The sequence below is a fragment of the Leucopleurus acutus genome (assembly GCF_964270905.1).
Source record: "Leucopleurus acutus genome assembly, chromosome: 11".
In the NCBI taxonomy this organism is placed as follows: Eukaryota; Metazoa; Chordata; class Mammalia; order Artiodactyla; family Delphinidae; genus Leucopleurus; species Leucopleurus acutus.
In genome coordinates this window covers 88,290,209-88,311,817 of record NC_139152.1, presented here as the reverse complement: position 1 = coordinate 88,311,817, position 21,609 = coordinate 88,290,209, and the positions used below count along the sequence as shown (strand labels likewise).

Here is a 21,609-nt window from a genome sequence, read left to right as displayed (position 1 = left end):
GGGTTCGTGCCCCGGTCCGGGAAGATCCCACAAGCCGCGGAGCGGCAGGGCCCGTGAGCCGTGGCCGCTGAGCCTGCGTGTCCGGAGCCTGTGCTCCGCAACGGGAGAGGTCACGGCAGTGAGAGGCCCGTGTACCGCAAAAAAATAAAAATAAAAACAATTTAAAAAAAGAAAGCTAAGGTTTCTGAACTTGCTGGGCCAGGAGGAAGGTGGCAAGCCCACAACATTAGAAAAAAAAAGGATAAATGGGCCAGATTCTACCTTGTGGAAATCTGTTGAAATGGAACCTTTTACCCAGTCTCTTCTCATGGCATTGCCACAGACTCTGACATACCCAACCAAAACTGGCCATGCATCAGGTGGTTTGGGGTGCTTGATATGCCTTTCCTTTTCCCTCTGACTTTTCAAAACAATTAATAAATACCATCCTAAAACATATTTAGAAATACATACAGGTATGGACAGAGAACTAGATACAGATATAGATGGGTGGCTGTTTTCCTAGTGAGTTATAACTCATTCTCACACTACTTTGTATTCACTAGTCCTTGTGTCAAAGGTTCCCAAAAGGTTATGTGCAATGAATTAATTTTCTCTTTGTGCTCACCAGACACACATAATACTGTTCTCTTTTTCACAGCTGAAAAATGGGGAAGTGTCCATCAACAGTGAGACACTGCTATGTGGAAGAGCTGCAGATACCTGATGGGCCCTGACTCTCAATGAGCTAAACTTGATGACACGTATATCATCTGAGCAATGATATTCAGAGTCCTAGAAGCCCAACAAAGTCACTAGATCACATAAAATTTCATTTAAGGCGTGAATAAGCTGTTTCAGCCAAGAGTTGTTTTGTTTTGTTTAATTTTCTCTACTACTTCTTCATTTCTTGCTTCCTGGCTTGGGTCCTTTTAAAAAAATTGGTTTTGCTTTTTTTTTTTTTTTTAATTGTTAACCACTTTAGATACTTCTTGGAAAGTAATGGTATACAAATCAAGCAGTAATTTAAAGATGGAAATAAAAATTAGCTGGTCATGAAAACCATATGCTGAGTTAACTTAAAAAAAAACATGGCAAATGCATTTTATAAAATTTATAATAATTGTTCTCCAATTTACAACATTATTCAATAAAAAACTGCACAAATTCCCAAACTTAAGAAGCCTACTATAATAGATTTCCTAAGATTTAGGTGTATATCATGGATAATTTGTGCTTTGTATTGTAATAGCTATAAAACCATACATGTTGTTAGGAAATTATGTTTACGTTCCCTCCAAGACCATGACCCACAATGCATGCCAAGGTCCAGTCCAATTCAGCAATGGAGTATTTCAAAAGTGGTACTTGAGAAAAATATTACAGATAGTTTTATACAGGATAACATTTTTAATGCCCCCTGGAGATATCTGAGAACAAAGCTGGAATGTGCCAAAATCTTCAAAGGCTACACTCATCTGAAGAGAACCTGTTTCACATTTGTATTTCTAAGAAGCTACTTTTACGACTCCTGAACACATTGCACAGAAATCTCTGTACACATTTATGATATTCCTGTGCCTCTGACTATCACACCTGCCATAGCGTGAGGCCTCCAAATTGCTACAAAGAAAGCCAGGAGCCGACTCACTAGCTGGCTGAGAATGATCATGAGATCCTGGAAATCTTTCCTTCGCACTCCTCCTTCCCCTTATTTCCTTATTGTCCTCTTGTTTGATCTGTTGCTACACTGGAAGAAAGGTTCCACTCAAATTGTTTCTGCTTCATAATGCAGAACTGTTTCATTTGCATATTTTCCCTGTTTATTTTAGAAGTAAGGATGTTATCACTGACTGACTGACATGTGTGTCTGCTGGGCGGTGGTGGGAGTACGTGGGCAGGATTATTCAGGTAAGTGGCTCCTACTGCTCTCACTGCCCTTCCTTCCTTAGTGAGGCAGGAGACCCCCAACTCCAGTCTCCGATGGACCCCTGAGCAGCTGCGGAGCTGTGAACAGTGCTTAAGTTCTTTTCCCTTTTTATTTTCAGCGAATAACGTCGTTCTGTACTTTTCTTCTGGAGCCTTCTAAACAGGAACTACAACAACCCACTAGGGAGAGAACATGGGAGGGAGGTGGGAGGCGGTCAAGTTCTTTCTGCTCCAAGTAGAAAACTAAATGCGATTTGAAGTGCATCTATGTAAACAAATGCAGGGATGCTCACATCTGAATTTCCACAGAAGAGGAAGACTCTCCAGCTGTGGACCCAAAGTGAAATCATCACTCCATCTAATGCCAGTTGTTGACAACCCTGCTTTTTTTTATCACTGCTCTGAAGAACCCAGTCTCCTGAGCTGTCTCTGACAAAGGGCCACTGGGTTTGTTGGCACGTTTCTGCCCCTGGCAACGTGCAAAAGAGGGCAGGCACCTTAAAGGCTCTTAAGCATCTGTTCATTCCCTCTCTGAGTAGCTCTGGTTCTGGAAACTTTAGTGAAAGAATTAATCAAAAGACTCCTGGAAAATGACATGCTCTCTTGCCTCCAGGCCTCTGTACTACTTACTTCCTCTGCTTGGAATACCTTTTCTCTATTATTTGGCCCCCGACCAGACCATCCAAATAGAGGCTGGAAGCCCTGCTTTGTGCTTCCTAACACTCTGACCTTTCTCCCAACTCAGCACTCGTGACATTATATTGTAACTGCTGTCATGCTCATCAGAACCCTAACCTCTCACAATAAACTCCCAGGGGCAGGGACCACGACTCACTTGTTTGTATCACCAGCTCTTGAAGTGTTTAGCTCACAGAAACCACTTGAGAAATATTTATTAGATAAACGAATAAATGGATGGACGTGTGAGTGAATAAGCAGATAAAAGATAGCACCTAAATACGACAATCTCATCCTATTTGATCTTCAAAAATACATAATTTAGTTCCCAGTGTATTCTAGTTAGAACTGGGATATAACTAAGCCCATGCTATGAGGGGCTGGAGGAAGATTCTAACCGGGAGGATACCCAGCTTGAGAGTCACTGTGGATGTCCATGAGAGGTGGACATCAGGGGAAGGCCTGAACCAGATGGCAGCAGTGGGCTGGGAAGGAAAGGGTGGGTCAAGATTTGTGTTAGAACAACTGGCCTTGGGAGGTGTGGAGGAGAATGCCAGCTGTCTCTCCCATATCTGTTTCCCCTTCCCTGCCTGGGAACCCTATCCTACACTTCCCCGCCTCTCTTTACAGTTACATGAGGCCATGTGACTAAGTCCTCGCTGATGGAATCTAAGTGGAAGTGACATCCGCCAGCTTCAGGCCAGGGCTTTTCTGGGTCGGTCTTCCTCCTCCAGACCCACTCTCCATTTCCATTAGCTGGTTGCAGACTTGACAAAGCCCTAAGTCAGTGGTCCTCAAACTAGTCAGCCTCAGAATCACCTGGAGGCTTCTTGAGCAAATGGCTGGGCCCCACCCTACAGTTTCTGATTCAGTAGGCCTGCAGTGGGCTCTGGTAATGAGCATTTCCAACAAGTTCTCAGGTGATGCTGATACTTCTGGTCCATGGACCACACTTTGAGAACCACTGCCCTGGGGTACGGTGGAGCCTCATATTGAAGGAACACGTGTCTCTAAATGGTTGCATTAAAGAGAGCCTCCTCTCTGACTGAAACATCCTGCATGAAATAGATTTCCACTGTGTTAACGCCATCCATGTTTGGGTCTATCTGTTACAGTAACTTAGCCTATCCTAGCTAATACAGGAAGAGCTGAGGGAGAGGAGAGCTGATTTCCGGATTTGGTACTTGGGTAAATGAGGGAGTAGAAGATAATGAATTTAATTAGCACAGTCTTAACCAAGCTCTCCACTCCACTCTGGTCTGTTCACCTGCCCCACCCTCACCCAGGGCCATCTAGCAGAAGGTTGTTTCTGCCTTTGGTTCCTGTGTGCTCACTTCTCTGTTAGCTGAGTCCTTCTCGTCTTTTAAGGCTGCCTTTGAGACTCACCTCTCTCCTGAAGACTCTCCTCCGCCTGCCCAGGTTCCGGTGGGATGGACAGGGTCTGCTCCTCCCTGAACTCCTATACCCCTCTTGGCTGCAGCCCTCATCTTGTAGGCACTCCTAACAGTAACCCCTGCTATCTGGATAGCAGTGCACTGTTAACAAAGCACTTTGGCTTTTCTTACCTCATCTAATCCCCACAGCAACCATGTGTAAAAACGTGGAGGTGCACACACACACACGTGTGCACACACGCACTCTATTTATTATATTAGCTAACACTTACTGCAGATTCCACAACCAGTGTATCATTTCCACAAGTCTTGAGAGCAAGGACATTTGCTGAATGACTGAATGAATCAGTTTGTTTATGGTAACTGCTGACTGTGGTGCCTGGGACCAGGAGTTTAACCCTTTTCCACCCTTTACTTTTCCTCCTCCATAAAATGGAACAATAATTACCTTGCAGTGTTACTGTGAATATCAAGTGAGACAATTATGCAAGGGCCCTTTGTGCATGGTAAAGCAACATTTAGACACTAGTAACTAGCTATTATTACCCTTGTAACATTTCTTCCATTTTCAAACCTTGTCTTGGCATGAAAGATCCTGCAGGATGTGACTCCGACTTACCTTTCCAGGCTAGTAACACTTCTTCATGACCACCTACATTTTAACCACTTTACCATTCCCCGAAAAGGCCCCATACTTCCTGCCCCGGGCGTTTGCACACACTGTCCTCTCCCCAGAGGCCCTTCTGTAATACCTTTGTCAGTTAAAATCAAGTTTCAGCTCAAATCCCCTCCTTTGTGAGGTCTCCAACCAGATGGACTCTCCCCTTCCTTGGGGACCGTGTAGCATTAGCTTGAACCTCCATTATTGCCCCTGCCTTGATTCTGACTACCATGACTTAGCATATGACTTCCCGTCTCCCCACTTTCCAGAGATGCCTCTCAGTTTCTGACTCATGGAGGGCTCCCTTTCTTGTTTTCAAGAATGGCTGTGTTTTATATCATTTTAGTGACTTATTTTTTTGTGGGGGGGCAGTGGGTGGAGATTTTATCATGGACGTGATCTGCCAACTTGAAAACAGAAGCATAAGGAATACATACAAACTAATAAATGGATAACTGCAAGTCATCCATAAATCCAGGAGGATACTCAGATTTTGGCATTGTTTTGGGAGGGGGCTGGAGGGAGAATGTTTTTCCAGATAGCTCTGGCTTTAACATCAACTCCCCACTCAGAGCCTTTGAGGGGCTGTTCATTACCTGTAGTGCTGAGGCCAGTGTACTCAGGGGATGGGTTGCTGACAGGGGAGGAGGGAGGTGGCACTTCCACGGACGTGGCAGATTTTGCTGGAGAAAACGATGGCACTGGTGAAGGGGTTGGTGGGGCAGCCTCCGTCAAGATAATCTCCTCTCGGACTTCTGCTATGGGTAGAGAAAGGGTGGGTTCTTAGAGCCAAAGGTCAAGGCAAGTTGTCTTTCAGGGACTTTTAAAAAGCAAATATTCTTTCTAATCTGTGTCATGTCACTCCTCTGCTTAAAACCTCTGATGGTTTCCCATCACCGTGGTGGCACGCAAGGGAATTCCCACGTACACACATGCCCGCTCTCAAGAAGAAAAAGACATTATTGGTTTCCCACCATTTGACTTGTTCACCATAACTAAATTCTTGGGGATGCGGAGCTAAAGAAACACAGAGCACAGAAGTAAAGATACAAATCAGATTGACAAGGAGGACGATTCCCAGTGAAATGCCGGCTTACCGGTGCTTCCTTCTCCCTTCATGGCTCGCATGAGCTCACTGGCGCGCTCCTGGCAGTGCAGGGATTCTAACAGGTAGAGCACATAGTCATCAAACATCAAGTGAATTAGGTGAAAAGACCCTGGTGAGAGAAGATCCAAACAGAAAGGTAAGTCATGTCGGCTCGGGTGTGCCCCTCAGCCTGGTCGATAACACGTCACACGGTGCTCTGACCCTCTGTCCTGGACCCTCATTCCCTCTCAGTTACGGATCACCTTGCGGTCAGAGGTTGCTCTCCTTTGTCATCTCCTCACCTAGCCTGGTGTTTAGCATAAGGTAAGTGTCATTAACACTGCGGCAAGCGAGTCTTTTCCTTGCTCGATTTATTAATAGGACATCATCAAAAATGGCACCTATTGAGCCATCTGTCAAAACGCGCCTGAGCTCTCACATTCGCACTGGCGTCATCCTCGTCTGGGCACCCCTCACTTTGTTCAGCATTGCTTGACATAGTGCCTTGCATTTTTCTCTCTTCCACAAGTTTATCTTATTTTCCCGACTGGACTTAAGGATATTCATGGCAGGGACTTTGCCTTCTAACTCACTGGTGTCTACAAATGTACACAACATAATTCCAGGAGCATAACTGACACTTTAAATTAGCAACAACGGAATTATTTCCTTAAATGTTTCTGAGACTTCCGTTTAGCACATGGTTGTTACAAAAGGTATTATAATGGAAAAGATTTGGTATCCTCAAGCAGTATTCTTCATTTTAAATTTAGAGTAGATTACTTCATAAAAAGGGATGTGAACAATCATTTTAAAAGATTTTTCCCATGTGCCAGCCTTTGTGCTCAAAGTATTATATTCTCTAATTTAATATCTACCACCACCTTGTGAGGCAGGTGCTCTTACTCCTGTTTTGCAAAGTCAAGTACTTGTGCAAGATGACACAGTACATTACTTCAAAACCATCTCTTTTTTTAAATATTTATTTATTTATTTGGCTGTTCCAGGTCTTAGTTGCAGCCTGCGGGATCTTCGTTGTGGCATGCGGGATCTTTAGCTGTGGCAGGCAAACTCTTAAGGCATGTGGGATCTAGTTGCCTGACCAGGGATCGAACCCGGGCCCCCTGCATTGGGAGCGCAGTCTTAGCCACTGGACCACCAGGGAAGTCCCCCAAACCATCTTTTCTTGCACATCATGCTGCATGGACAGTGGAAGATCCACATACGGAAGGGGCCTTCATGTCTGCTGTCATGAAGACCTCACGGATGCCAGCGTCAGAGAGACCAAGCCTTCATCTCTAGTCCCATGTTTCCACCTCTCAAAGGGACATCTCCACATGGACATCCTGCTGTCCCATGAAGTGTCCAAAACGTCTCACCGACTATTTACAAGCTGCCCTCCTCTTCCTATTTCCCTTGAGTTTGCTTTTTTTAGAAGCCTTATGAGACTCTGGCATTATTTATTATCTTGTGATCCTAGCATCATCATCAACACCACTATTACTGTCATCATCATCATTGTCATCGCACCTCCCATTTATTGAATGCTTACTATGTGCCAAGAACTCTGCTAAGCACTTAACACAGGTCTCATCCTTTCACCGAACTGTGAGATAGGTGGTATTATCCTCTTACACACATGGAAATGAGTCTCTCCATTGGAATTAAGTAGGGATTGGCCTCAGTTTGCTCTGGCTCCGAAAATCCGTTCCCATTTCCCCTACAGATCATCTGGTCCCGTCTCCTCATAGCACAGATGGGGAAAATAAAGAACATGGTCCCCAGAAGGGCCATTTGAGTTGGGCTCTATGCCTTTTCAGGTCTCAGAAATAAGGTGATGAGGGCCAGTTGGGGGCTTCTGGATGACTCCTCTTTGGTGGAATTTATTAACTTTCTCCTTTTTAGTTGCACCTGGCTTCTTTGTGCGTGTGTGCGTGCACACACACACACACACACACACACACACACACATTCATTTCAGATAGATTGATTCTTTTGCTCCAGAAATGTTACAGAAGAAAATCCCCGGCTTAACTCTGAGGCCACTGGATGCCCTGCAGGTCATGCACATCTACACCAATACCCCGTCTCTCCAGAGCCTGCCACCACCTATGATCCTTGTGCCCACAGAGCTCCACGTCCACGTCCCCTGTCCTGCACTTTCTTCACATGTTTCCTTCATCTCCAGGATGCTGTGTCTTTTTTTTGACCCCACTTGGAATTCAGCAAGGCTCAGGGTTTTTTTGAGTCATGGTGAAATGCAGACTTCCAAGACTAAACTTTCCATCTACTTCCCCAAAATGAGTCCTGTGAACCACTGAGGAGGTACAGCGTTGTGGGTAACTGCGTGGATCTGGATCAAACTGCCCAGGTTGAGCTCCAGCTCTGCCACTTAGTAACTGGGACCTTGGATGAGCTGCTCCTTGAAAATGTTAAAAATAAAACCAGCCGTTTACTGAGCCCTTGCGCTGTGGCAGCCACTGGGTTAACTGCTGCAGATTTATTATTGCATTTAATTCTCATCACAACCATTTGAAATGAGCGATACCCTCCTTCTGCAAAAGAGGAAACTGAGACTTAGAGGAGTAAAGTAACTGTCCAATGTCACACAATTATTAAGTGGCAGACATGGGATTTGAATCCAAGACTGTCTGATTCTGAAGTTGTTCTTCAATCGTGCAATATGGCTCTCTAAAAGGGAAACAGTCAAACCTATTTTACAGAAGTACCATAATGAGGAAAAGTATATACTAGATGCTTAATAAATAGTAACTAAGGTCCCTTTTGCTATTAATGTTCTAACACCCTGTGATGTGACTGTTTTGTTCATAGAGTCAAAGAAGTCAAAAGATAGCGTCAAATACCTAAAAGGAAAAGGTCTCCAAAATGAAGAAGTATTTGCTGAGATGTGGCTCTAAGTCAATAAGGATAGAAAGAGAGAAAGACACTATGAAACCGAATTAGAATGGAAAACCCTAGATAATAAAAATGGCTTTAGTAGTTTTAGCACAGGCAGGCACCTTGGATCATCTATACAGCACCCCTGTCTAATAGATAAAGAAACAAGATCTGAGGTGAAGACACTTGCCTAAGACCACACTGTTAGAAAACATCAGAGCTGGGTTTGGAGGCCAGTACTCCAGGGGAAGTGTTGATTTGGGGTTTCAAGCTCTCTTCCTAATGACTCTCATCAGTTACCCAATTGGTCTGATAATTTTCAATCATCTTTCAAACAGAGTTTGTAGAGCTACTGCTTCTTGCTTATTACTATTGTGCAAAGTGCTCTTAGTACAAAGGAAACTTAAAGCTCAGTCACTGACTCCACAAAAGCTACAGTGTCCTTAGCAAAAATCAATCCTTAAGATTATTAGGTAACAAACAGTTCAGTGCCAGGGTACACAAAGACTGATGAGAGGGAGAGGGGAAGGAGGCAGGGGAGGGAGAGAGGGAGAGGAAAAGAGAAACATCAAAGACAGGATAGAGGCAATTATAGCTAACATTCCTGCTTTATTTCTTCCCTTAGCACTTAACACCATCTGCTATACTATATATTGAAATTATCTTTATCATGTGCCTCCCTACACTAGATTGTAAGCTCCATAAATGCAGGGATTTTTATCTCTTTTTTTTTTCCCCACTGTTCTATACCCGGTGTCTAGAACAGTGCCAGGCACAGTAGAGGCTCATTGGTTATTTGTTGGATGAATGAATCAAATGGGCAAGCACTGACCACTCACCATATGCTCTGTGCTAAGCCCTTTTAATTTTCCAACAACACTATGAAGGGTTTTTTTTAAATTTATTTATTTTTATTTATTTATATTTTGGCTACATTGGGTCTTTGTTGCTGTGTGTGGGCTTTCTCTAGTTGGGGTGACCGGGGGATACTCTTCATTGCAGTGCGCGGGCTTCTCATTGCGGTGGCTTCTCTTGTTGTGGAGCACGGGGTCTAGGTGCGTGGGCTTCAGGAGTGGTGGCACGCAGGCTCAGTAGTTGTGGCTTGCGGGCTTAGTTGCTCTGCAGCATGTGGGATCTCCCTGAACCAGGGCTCGAACCCATGTCCCCTGCACTGGCAGGCAGATTCTTAACCATTGTGCCACCAGGGAAGTCCCAAGGAGGTATTATTATCTTCAGTTAACACATGGGGGAAATGAAGTCTCAGAGGATTTTAAACCACTTGCCTAAAGTTACAGAGCTATTGAGCATCAGAGCCCGTTATGGAAAAAGGTACTAGGATAGAGACAAAAGGAGATTGTTGTTGTTATATGGTAACATAGTTAATGGCACCTTATAGAATCAAAGCATTTCTTTTTTCTTATGAAAAGTTTCAAACATATGGAAAAGTATAAAGAATTTTAAGGGAATTCCCTGGTGGTCAGGGGTTAGGACTCTGTACTTCCAATGCAGGGGGCAGGGGTTTGATCCCTGATTGGGGAACTAAGATCCCGCGTGTTGCGCAGCACGGCCAAAAAAAAAGAATTTTAAAATGAACGCCAGTGTACTCAACACCAAGCTTTATAATATTTTAACATTTTACCATATTGAATTACCAACATTTACCATACCATATTGAATCATATTTTTAACTTGAAGATAAAAAATGAACCCCCTGTGTTCCCTTCCTTAATCCTACTTCTCTGCTTCCTGTGTTCATGCCCTGATGTAATCACTGCCTTGAATCTGGTATTTACTGTTTACATGCATTTCTATACTCTTACTGCCTATATTTATATATCCATAAAAACACATGATATTGTTTTTTATTTTCAAACTTGATAGAAATGGTACCATACTTTACAGAGTATTCTACAACCTGCACTTGATACTTTGGGTGTTTTTAGGTCTATCCACACTGACACATGTAGGTCTTGTTTAATGGCCATTGTGTGACTATGCCACGATTTATTTGTCCATTCTCCTGTCGATGAAATTTAGGTTATTTACAGTTTTCACTATTGGAAACTGGCTCTAATGAATATTTTTTGTACCTGTTGCCTAGGTACAAAAAATACCTGGCTCTAGGACCAGAGGTGGAATCAATGGGTCCAAGAGCACCTGCATCTTAAGTCTTAACGAGATAGTGCCACACTGCTCACCAAAATCTTCTACATCCTTACTGGTAGCATAGGAAATACAGTATTTGCCATCTGAAGGGTGTGAAATGTTATTGTCTTTATAAGTTGCAGTACCCTAATTACTAGAAAGGTCCATCTCTTTTCATATGATATTGCCCATTTGAATTTCCTCTTCTGTGAACTGTCTATTCATATTCTTTGCCCATTTTTCTATTGGGGTATTTGTCTTTTAAAAATGTATTTAGAGGGATTTATCATATATTCTGGATATTAATACTTTGTTCATTATATGCATTGCAAAATATCTTCCCCCTTTCTGTGGCTTTTTTTTTTTTTGGCCACGCCATGCGACTTGTGGGATCTTAGTTCCCTGACCAGGGATCGAACCCAGGCCCTCGGCAGTGAAAGTGTGGAGTCCTAACCACTGGACCGCCAGGGAATTCCCTCTGTGGCTTTTATCTTTTAATTTCGTCTATGTTGTGCTTATTAAACAAAAGTTTAAAATCCAAGTGCAGTCAACTTTGCCAATATTTTCCTTATGATTTATCCTTTTTGGTACTTTTTTAAAGAAATAATTTCCTATTCCAAAGTCATAAACTTATCATCTGTATTTTCTTCTAAAAGGTTTTAAGTTTTGGTTGTTTTTTTTTTTTTTTTTTCATTTAGATGTTTCTTTTCAGAAGGGGAAAATTGTTTCTAGGGAAGGGGTCTAATTTTATTTTATTTATCCTAAAATGCGTGTCCCAGAACCTTTGTCCACTGATTTTTAATGCCATATCTCTGTCACACAGATCATCTGTACAATCCTCTTGTTGAGACAGAAAGGCAAGAATTTGATGAGGCAAAGACAAGTTTCATGTCAGTCTGTCTTGGGCATCTCTGCTGTTTCACTACTCTTTGTCTAGCACTGTTAGATGACCACATTGTCTTACTCCTTAATAAACCTGAACGTCAGGTAAGCAAGTCCCTATACCTGTTCTTTATTACTTTCAAAATGCCTTTACTATTCTCAGGCTTTTGCTTTTCCATATGAATTTTAACATCAGATTTTCAAAATCAAAGGAAGAAAAAGTTAAGAACCAGATGGAAATTCCAATTGATTTATATATTTGAAGGGCATATCCTTTTCCAGATATGAACAGGGTATATTTCAGTAATATTTTAAAATTTTTTTCCTTGAAGGTCTTAAAATAATTTTTGTTAGAATTTTTTTCTGGGCACATTTCTATTGCTATTGTGAATGGGATATATAGATATAGATATATAGATACATAGAGATAGATATTTTCTAGTTAATGGTAAGAATGTCAATGATTTTTAAAAAACTGAATTCAGTAACCTGCCTGAATTCTTATTTGTTCTATTAGTTTGTAGATTCTCTTTTTCTTGTCAGCCATCATGACATGTCTAGAAATAAAGACAATTTTGTGTTTTCCTTTTCAATTCTTATATTTCATTTCCTTTTCTTATTGCATTGGCTAGGACCTCCAGTACGTATCTATCAGAAACAGCATTAGAAGGCATTTGTGTCTTATTCATGACGGGAATGGGAAAACTTCTAAAGTTTCACCATTTGGTATATTGTTTTCTGTAGATTTTTGAATGCTCTTTAACATATTAAATAAATCCCCTTCTATTCCTAGCTTGCCAAGAGTTTTTAAAAATTATACTTGAAAGCTGAACTGTATCAAATACATTTTTTCCTTTGTATCTATAGAGATGAACATATGACTTTTCTCTTTTAATTTGTTAATGCAGTATGTTAAATAGTAATTTTCTGACTTTGAATCATACTTGAATTCTTGGCATAGGCCTCATTAACCATGATTTAAATAAAAATTTGCCCTGGATTTGATCTGCTAGTATTTTATTTAGAATGTTTTCATCTATATTTATGTGTGGTTGAGTCATAATATTCTTTTCTTCTACAGCTCTTCCAAGATTTTGAAACTGAGATTATATTAGCTTCATAAAATTAACTGTACAGCTTTCCTTCTTTTGTTTTCATGTTCATTTTCATAAACTAAGGATTTTATGCTTCTTAAAAGTTTAGTAAACGTTGCAATTTATGCCTGATGTTTTTTGAGGGAAGAGACCTTTTCATTTACTGTGGTTATTATTTGATCTTATTTCTAGCATCCTGTTTCATATTTTGAGTTTACGATCCTTTTTCTAAGCTTCTTTTATCTTCTCAATTCTTGCCATTTAAGTTTTCACATTTTTCCATTTTTCTTTGGTAACTTATGATTCTATTCTTTTAGTGATGATCATATATCCAAACATCTATTAAATCCAAACTATAAATTTTTTTCAACAAAGTCTACAGTTATTTAGTATTTCAAGACAAAGACCTTAGCATGCATTAACTATTCCTTAAAGATTCTCTCCCAGCTACCCTGTGTTTTATTGTTTCCTGGAATTTGGTTTTACCTTCTTGAAACACACACAAATTAGTTTTTAAATTACAACCAGAAGTTAATTAAATTTGCTTATATATTTTAAAATTTCTCTCATCTTAAAACAGGGCTCCCGAATTCTTTGACACTCCTTCCTGGGAAAATTGTGGGGGGGGTGTCTATGCACTTCCTTCAGTCTTGGTAGGTTTGTGACTGCTCTGATCAACAGAGTAAGGGGGAGTGAAACTTTCACTTCTGAGATTGGGTCATAAAGGCAATGCGGCTCCCCCCTCGGCACACTCACTCATGGGGCCTAAGCTTCCATGTGAGAGGTTCAACTGGTCAGAGGCCACTGTGTGGTGAGGAAATTGAGCCACATGGAGAGGCCACCTGAACACACTCCAATCGGCAGTCCTAGTGTTCAAGTCATCCCAGTTCAGGCACCAGACACGTGAGGGAAAAAGCTTCCAGAGGATGTCAGCCTCCAGCCGTCGATGAACTCCAGCTTTTGAGTCTTCCCCTCTGAGGTCCCAGACATCATAGAACAGAGACAAGCCATCCCCGCTGGACCCTGTCCAAATTCCTGACCCATAGAATCTGTAAGCATAATACTGTTTTAAACCACTACACTTTTGTTAAACAACAACAATAACTAGAATATTGTTGTTTCTTGTATCCCAGACCTTAGCTATGGTTTTATTTTTCTTCTTATTGAAATCCATTCTTTAATTTTTTTTTTTTTGGCGGTTCGCGGGCCTCTCACTGTTGTGGCCTCTCCTGTTGTGGAGCACAGGTTCCGGACGCACAGGCTCAGCGGCCATGGCTCATGGGCCCAGCCGCTCCGCAGCATGTGGGATCTTCCCGGACCGGGGCACGAACCCGTGTCCCCTGCATTGGCAGGCGGACTCTCAACCACTGCGTCACCAGGGAAGCCCCCATCCTTTAATTTTATTTAAGTGAAGTTCTATGGGTGCCATATAGTTCGCTTAGTTTTTGTATAACTGAATATATCTTTGCTTTGCCCTCACTCTTGAATAATGGTTGACAGTTCTTTGTTCTCAGCACTTAAAAGATATTATTCCATTGTCTCCTGGCATCTCTTATTACTCATGATAGTCTAATAATTGTTCTTTTCTCTCATAGCTTAAAAAATTTTTTAGTCTATCAATATGGTTTTAGAAAATCCATCAATGAGGGGTAAACAAATTTGTCTAGGCTTTTTGTGCCATGCATCTGAGCCCAGGATATTTGTCTCAGTTGTGGGAATTGAAAAAGCATGGGTTTTGTGGTCATGCACATCTGATTTTGAAACAGGGCTCTGCCACTTGCCATATTGATTTTGGGCAAGAAAATTCTCCAACTCAGTGAAAAGGTACCTATTATTATCTGCCTTGCAGAGTTGATGTGAGAATTAAATGGTTCTATGTGCTTCCTACACATTTGTTATAAAGAGTAGCATTATCCTGCCTTTGCTTCATGTTCTATCACGACTTCCTTGTCTGTTATATTGAGGGCAGTAATAGTGGACCTCATAAGTTGTTGTGAGAATTAAATGGGAAAGTGCCTACTGTTATGTCTAGTGTACACTAGGCCCTGAATAAACGTTACTTTGCTTTTCTTATTACTATTGAGCTGAAGGAAGTTAAAGAGGCCTTGGCAGTGTGGCTCTAGCATGGGATAGATCCCCAGGGGAGCTCAGCTTAGTTTGCTGTGCATCCTGGGCAAGCCCCCTCTCCTCTCTGGGTCTCTTGCTTCTTCTCCCGAATACAGGGAAAGCAATTCCTGCCTCCTGGTGCTTGGAGGGGGCCTAAGAGACATTTTGAATGTCAAGATTCTGCAATTTAGCAGGTTCTGGGTAAGAGAGCCAGGCCAGGACATCTAAACATTGAGAAGCAGTCTGGAGGCTCCGTCCGTCATGGCCACTTGGCCTGAGAGTTGATCCCATGTGGCCTCCCCGGCCCCGCCCGAGTGGGTGAGCTTTGATGCTAGGCCAGAAAACAAGCGTGTAAAAAGGTGAAAACCTGGGAAATGATATGTAGCCCTGCCCCCTTAGCCGTCAAACCCAAGGCAGCCTTTCACAGCATTTCATGCTGAAGCACTTTCAGGAACTATTGTTGCCTTCCGGATGTTCCTAACAGTGAAACAGGGGCATCTGGTAAAAACCCATAGTGAAAGGTAAAGGCACCTGCACTGACTTGGGATCCAGGTATCCTACGAACTAAAATCAGAGCAGTCAACTGAAAATATGTTGTTGTTGCTTTTTTTAAATAGAACCTCTAATTTCCTCAGCCCCATTAGGATGAAAAGTTCATTGCCTGCTACCCTACCTTTGCTGACTAATTTTGCTAGAAAGTGCTGCTGCAGCAGAGAAAGAAAGTCTGGCTACTTTAGTTCACCGCATAGGCTCTTTCAGTGAAAAGGAATTAGGGAGAAAAGAGTGAAAAGGAATTAAGGAGAAGAAAGGAGTCAACTACCTTTGAAAGAGGCTGTTCTGCGAAGAGGTGATAGAGTCCCCCCGCGGGATCATTGTGATATTCCACACGATCATTGTGACAGTCAGCCTGCGACTCGGACATACAAACCCTGCACCATTCACAGCTACCGGGATCGTGTGGGAGTTATAAGATATATAGAGCTGGCCCCTGTGGTTGGGGGAGGGACCAGGGAACAGAGGGCTCTTTTTCCTAATTAGCTGTTTTTATACAGGGAACACATGACCCAAACACAACCACCAACTGTGTCTTTGACATATACAGGCAGAAAGGGGGAGCTGGGCTTTTGTCTGCCGCAAATTCTTTCAACTTGCCTGTCACCCCAAGCTGTAAAACTCAACAATGAGTCGGATGAGCAGGACAATTTCAGATAGTTTGCTAAATGGACTTGGAGACAGGTATTATTTCCATCTGTTCAGGGTTGAAAAATACTGTAAAAGTGAAATTGGGTTAATATCTTTTTTCTTTCCTTTTCTAAAAGATTTGTGACCATTTTTGCCATTTGCCTGAGTTTCCAGTGTATCCTAGAATGTGTGTGGTTCAAAAAGAAATAAACACATTTTAAGGAATAATATTTCTTAGTAATAAATTCAACCTATTCTAATTGTTCTACTTTCCATAACATTGACTGTTAACTTAGTACATACAAATGGATTTCGAAGGCTGTTACAACATAGACTACTTCCCCTGTCTAATGAAGGGTGTTTGATAATATACAGTCAGTATAAGAATCAGCAACTTGAAGGATAAGATATAAAACAAGGAAAGGGTGCTTGCTTTGTGGATGTATATATACTTATTTGTGCGGTATCGTTCTTCTTTGATTTCTGAAGCAATGAAAAAAATCTCGAATTATTTTTCACCCATCAGCTTAACTGAAAGCAGTTATGCACAAATGATCTTCCCAGAGCCACAGGTAACATGTGCTAACACTAACTATGCTGAACTGGAAGTCATCAAAATGCCATGCCTGGTGGCACTGCCCAGGTAGCAGTCACCAGAGCATTTCCATATACAGCTCAAAGAGAATTTCCATCTGTAGCCATGGTGCAGGCAGGTTCAGAGAACTTCCCAACGCTGAGATTAAAGAAATCCACAACAAAACGCTTCTCCAATTGGGTAAACACAGTCTTTCATGGACAGAGCTGTTTAGAAAAAATAGTGCCTTCTTTGTTTCACCACATATTCACTGCATTGTATAGCACAACTGGGAAATAGTGACAAGACCATAAAAAGCTAGATGGAAAAGTGTCAAATTAAACCCAGAGCAAAACCCAGAGCTGATTGGCTTAATTGGAGATAATGAGAAGCAAAACCACATCTCTACTTGCAAAGTAAAACAGAGAACTGAAGCAATTACCCAGAAAATTCACAAACAGCCCTTTGCCGAAATGCCTAGAAAACTGAGGCCAAAGTGTTTTGAGATTTCAAATGTCTGGATAATGCCTTAAAGTTCCACCTCACTTTGCTAATGATGACCTGGACTCAATGCGTATGCCATTCTTTCCAGTGAAAAATGGCATTCACCCCAAGTCGGTGATTAGGTTCCTGCCCGCAGAGACTACCGTAAGCACCTCCGGTCAGAGATTTCAAGTCCCGTTAAACTGGAAAACAGGAGACAAGGACTTGGGGTAGGGATGTGTCCTGGAGGTGATGAAAACCCAAGGGGTCAGTGAAACAAAAGGGAAAATGAATGCAAAAGTCGTTTACTGGGGATCACACTGGGGCACGTTATCAAAGAAAACTTTACCCACCACTGGCCTGTCAATCAAGCCGTTTGCAAATTTTGGACTCGGAGGCTTCTTCATGTGCCCAGTCTTGGCAAATCCACACTATGAAATTTGGCAAAATAGACCAGTGGAAGCAGCCATGACTGGGGACTTCCAGAAAAAGGGGAGCACAGCCACTGCTATTTACTCCTCTTTAAACTCAAATAATGTTATCTGTGTGCAAGCCTCTCATTTTCAGATATGTATACTTCTCCTTTAGCGTGCAATGCCATCTTTCTCCCTGAAAGTCCTAACAATATCGTGTCCCCCCAGAACAGAGAATGTTTCCGGGTGATGTCCTTGTGGTCTCAGAGACAGCAAGACCATGCCTGACTCCGGAGAGATGGACTTGGTACATGGAGCCCGGAGAAGACGTGTTTGCATGTGGGGAGGGCTGGGGTGGCCTTACCGAAGCTGGGGGCACTGTGCAAGGTCATGTCCCGGATCACCCTTGTGCCAAAACAGGACCACATCAAGAGGAACTGCTGGGCCACCTTCTTCAAGGACCCTTGCCTCTTGGCAGCCACCTACAAGAGAGTGAACGGCTGTATGCGTGGTTGATTTGACCTTCATTTATTACTGTCTCTTATTGAAATGACAGGAAGGCTTCGGGTCTCTAAGTTCAATGTTATAGACTTTTTATTTTTAACAGCAAAAACACACTTTAAGAAATGAAATCTTATGTCGAGACTCAACACATACAACCGCTAAGAGAGATGCTGACCTGGTTGAACCAGGGGAGGGAGACTCAGAGTCCTGCCTCGTGACGCACCCCTCCCCCACTCCTGAGGGGGGCCCAGGCCTCTCCTTGCATCCCTAGGGCTCCGAGGCTGCCGAGGAAACACTCAGCTAGCTCACTGCGGGGCTCTGTATTACCCAAGCGCCATCAAGGCGAGTGATGGGCTGCCATACCCGGGCCTGCACCTTCCGCTTCAGCTTACCAACCTTCACAACACACCGGTCCACCATGGTGTCCAGCCACTCGATGTAGGACTCGATGGGAGACTGCTCCTCCAGGAGATGGTCGAACTCCTGATACACTGTCAAACAGAGGAGACCCCACACACCATGCAGTTGTGTTTAAACACACACAGGTGTTAAAAGAACAAAGGAATACAACGGAATAAAATAAAAAACTCCAAAGTGTTAGCAGGGCATTCAAGGATTTAGAGAATACACCCCAACTTACCTTTCCAGGCTCATCTTCCGTGCCTGTGAACACTTTAAGCCCTGGCCACCCCGGGTTACTTGCCATCCCCGCTTTTCTCAGGCAGTTCCCTCTGCTTAGACTGTTCAGTCTGTCATGAAACAGCTGAAATGATCCTCCGATGAAATCCTATTTACCCTCCCATGCCCCTTGCCGGCAGAACTGATCACTCTCCCTCTGTACTTTCACAGCACTTTACTATTTGCATTCTACCTTCACTGTATCGCTAAGAACACTGCTATAGTTAGGGGTGTGCATGGGTGTGTCCCCCTGCTACTTCTTTGCCTGATAGCTTTATTAGCTGGCACATTACCTGTGCTATAGCTCTTATCCAGTATGCGCTTGCTTGCATGACAGGGGAGACGCACTGCTGCTCTCTTGCTCTCTGCCCCGTGGTAAGGCACATTTGACCATTCAAATGTTTCTGAACCACAACCATACTGGACAAGCAGCCTAACCAGCCTCTCAGTGCTTGACACGTAGCAGACGCTTAAGAAACGTTTGTGTAAAGGAAACCATCACTGTGCCCTCCAGTTTCCATACTGGTCAAAGGAGGATCATCATATCACTTTACAACCTGTCTTCAGGTACACGTCAAATCATTGAATATAGAAGGATTCTGTAATCAGTGAAGCACTGCAGAAAGTAGAAACATTGCTGTGGTGATCTCCAATCCGGAACACCTCCTGTTATTACATTTCTTTGTGTTTTTGTATGTGAAGCTCAATAAATCAAACCACGATTCAGGATTCACATGTTCCTACAGTTTTCATTTGTCTGAGCAGCTTTTGTTGTCCCATTTTCCAGGACTGGCCAATCTGCTCTATTTTACTTAACTGATAACTGCTGCAAGAGGTCAGCTTCCAGGACCCAAAAACATATACTTTAGAATGAGAAAGGACTTTACAAAACCCATTTAGTTGATCTGTCTCATTTTATAGGTGAGGAAGCTATGTCTTAGAGATCAGATGACCCCCTCAGAGTCAGAGGGTGAGTTGGTGGCAGAGCAGGAACTGGAACCCAGTCTCTGACTTTCCCTCTGGTGTTCCTTCGCTCTTCACGGCACTGCCTGTGCGTCTGAGCCACTGTGCTTCAATCCGTGATGATAATGATCGAGATGGCAATGAAAGTGCTAACTGCCAACACTTACTGAGTGCTTGCCGCATGCCAGGCACTCTCCTAAAATGTTTTCTACGGGCACACTCCGACCTTAGACTACCCCTAGAATGTGAATGTCATGAGGCCAGGACCTAGAACAGTGCCTGGTACACAGTAGTTGCTCAAATGTTTGTTGAAAGGATGAACGGCCCGCGGAGGTAGGTACTATTGTTACCCACCCCCCACACACACCCAGCCTTTTGACAAATGAGGCAAAAGAGGCACACAGAGATGAGTGACCTTCACAGCTGGTTAATGGCAGAGGCAAGTTTCTAACACAGCCTGCCTCAAGTGCTTGCCTCCCAACCTCTTCTCTACACTAGCTCTACGCTGTGTACCATGTATGTGGCACACATTGTCCCATTTAATCCTTTTGCATTATCCCCATTTTACAGATTTGGAAGCCGAGGTCACAGCACACCAGAACCAGGGTTTGAATCAAGGTCTGTCGGGCATCCCAACCGCATGCTCTTACCACAGCACCACTTAAGACTCATTCTAATCATCATGCTCAAGTCCCAATGTGTACTTTTTAATTTGAGGTAAGTCAGGCATCCCCAGCCAGCATCTACATCATGGATGTGATGGTAACCCCCTAAAGCAAGAATCCGCAGACTTGTCAACTGGTTGTAAGGAAAGGAGGGTGCGGCACACAGGTGCCCCTAGTCCTATTCCAACCGACCTTTGGTCCAGCTCATTGTGTTCAGGGACTTACTTCCCAGCTGTCTGGAAGGAGCAAGGATGACACCCGCGTGCCAGGCCACCTGCCTTCAGGCTTCCTCAATTCCCCTCATCCCGGCACTGCATCACATAGTATGTCCTCTTCGGTAAAACACAGCCATTTGGAAATTACTTGTTCAACTTCTGATTTGCCATTCGCTCTAAGCTCCACGTGGCAAGGGCAGTGTCCATCTTATTCACTGCTCTTTGCTCAGCGTCTTAACACAGTGCTAGACCCAGGACAGGCATTCACTAAGTACCAGGTGGGTTGCACTGAACCTCATTATGACTCCCTTCCTCTAGAAGAATACAATCACAGATTTAAAGGACAACATTCTGGGCTTCCCTGGTGGCGCAGTGGTTGAGAGTACGCCTGCCGATGCAGGGGACCCGGGTTCGTGCCCCGGTCTGGGAAGATCCCACATGCCGCGGAGCGGCTGGGCCCGTGATCCATGGCGGCTGAGCCTGCGCGTCTGGAGGCTGTGCTCCGCCACGGGAGAGGCCACAACAGTGAGAGGCCCGCGTACCGCAAAAATAAAAAATAAAGGACAATATTCTGCCCTCAGCCTAAGAAAGCCAGAAGAGAAAGCCCCAAAAGGTTCTTTCTTGGAGAAGCAGCAATGACCTTCGTGCTGTTCCAGCAAAGGCTCAGAGCCTGGTCCCTAAAACAAGCAATGGTGATTGTAGTTTTCCTTATGAGTCTGGGTCACATTTTCTTCCCCCCATGAAAGGTGCTGAGGGGAGAAGAGAGCTGAGTCTAATGCTGCTAGGAGTGGTTAGCAGAACCAGGAAGTTGGATCATTCTGGGCTTCCACCCATCTATTTGGTCCTCTACAAACATTGCTGGCCCCCGCCTCTACCCCTGGCCCTGTGTGAGGCCCTGGGGACATGGCCATCAGGAGTATAGCTAGCACTGTTAGGGGGCTCTTAGGCATGCTTTCCATTGCCTTCCAGAAGGAAAAACACAACAGGAAGCATGACTGTGAGCACTTGGAAAGATCCTGGAACCTCTAAAGCTTGCCCACATCTCGTTATTTTTTTCTCCTCGGGCATGCACAAGTGCA

At 43.4% G+C, this 21,609-nt stretch overlaps 1 protein-coding gene across 2 annotated transcripts in view; it reads right to left on the bottom strand.

Annotated features, from left to right (window-relative positions):
- Positions 1–21,609, bottom strand: part of RFX4 (regulatory factor X4) — a gene marked incomplete at both ends in the record, with an annotated part of 165,097 nt that overhangs the window by 16,034 nt on the left and 127,454 nt on the right. For both annotated transcript variants that reach the window (XM_082850840.1, XM_082850841.1), the window contains 4 exons: positions 5,238–5,399; positions 5,739–5,858; positions 17,870–17,987; positions 18,406–18,500. In XM_082850840.1, coding sequence (XP_082706966.1) covers positions 5,238–5,399; positions 5,739–5,858; positions 17,870–17,987; positions 18,406–18,500 — 495 coding nt within the window. The remainder of the gene's footprint in view (positions 1–5,237; positions 5,400–5,738; positions 5,859–17,869; positions 17,988–18,405; positions 18,501–21,609) is intronic.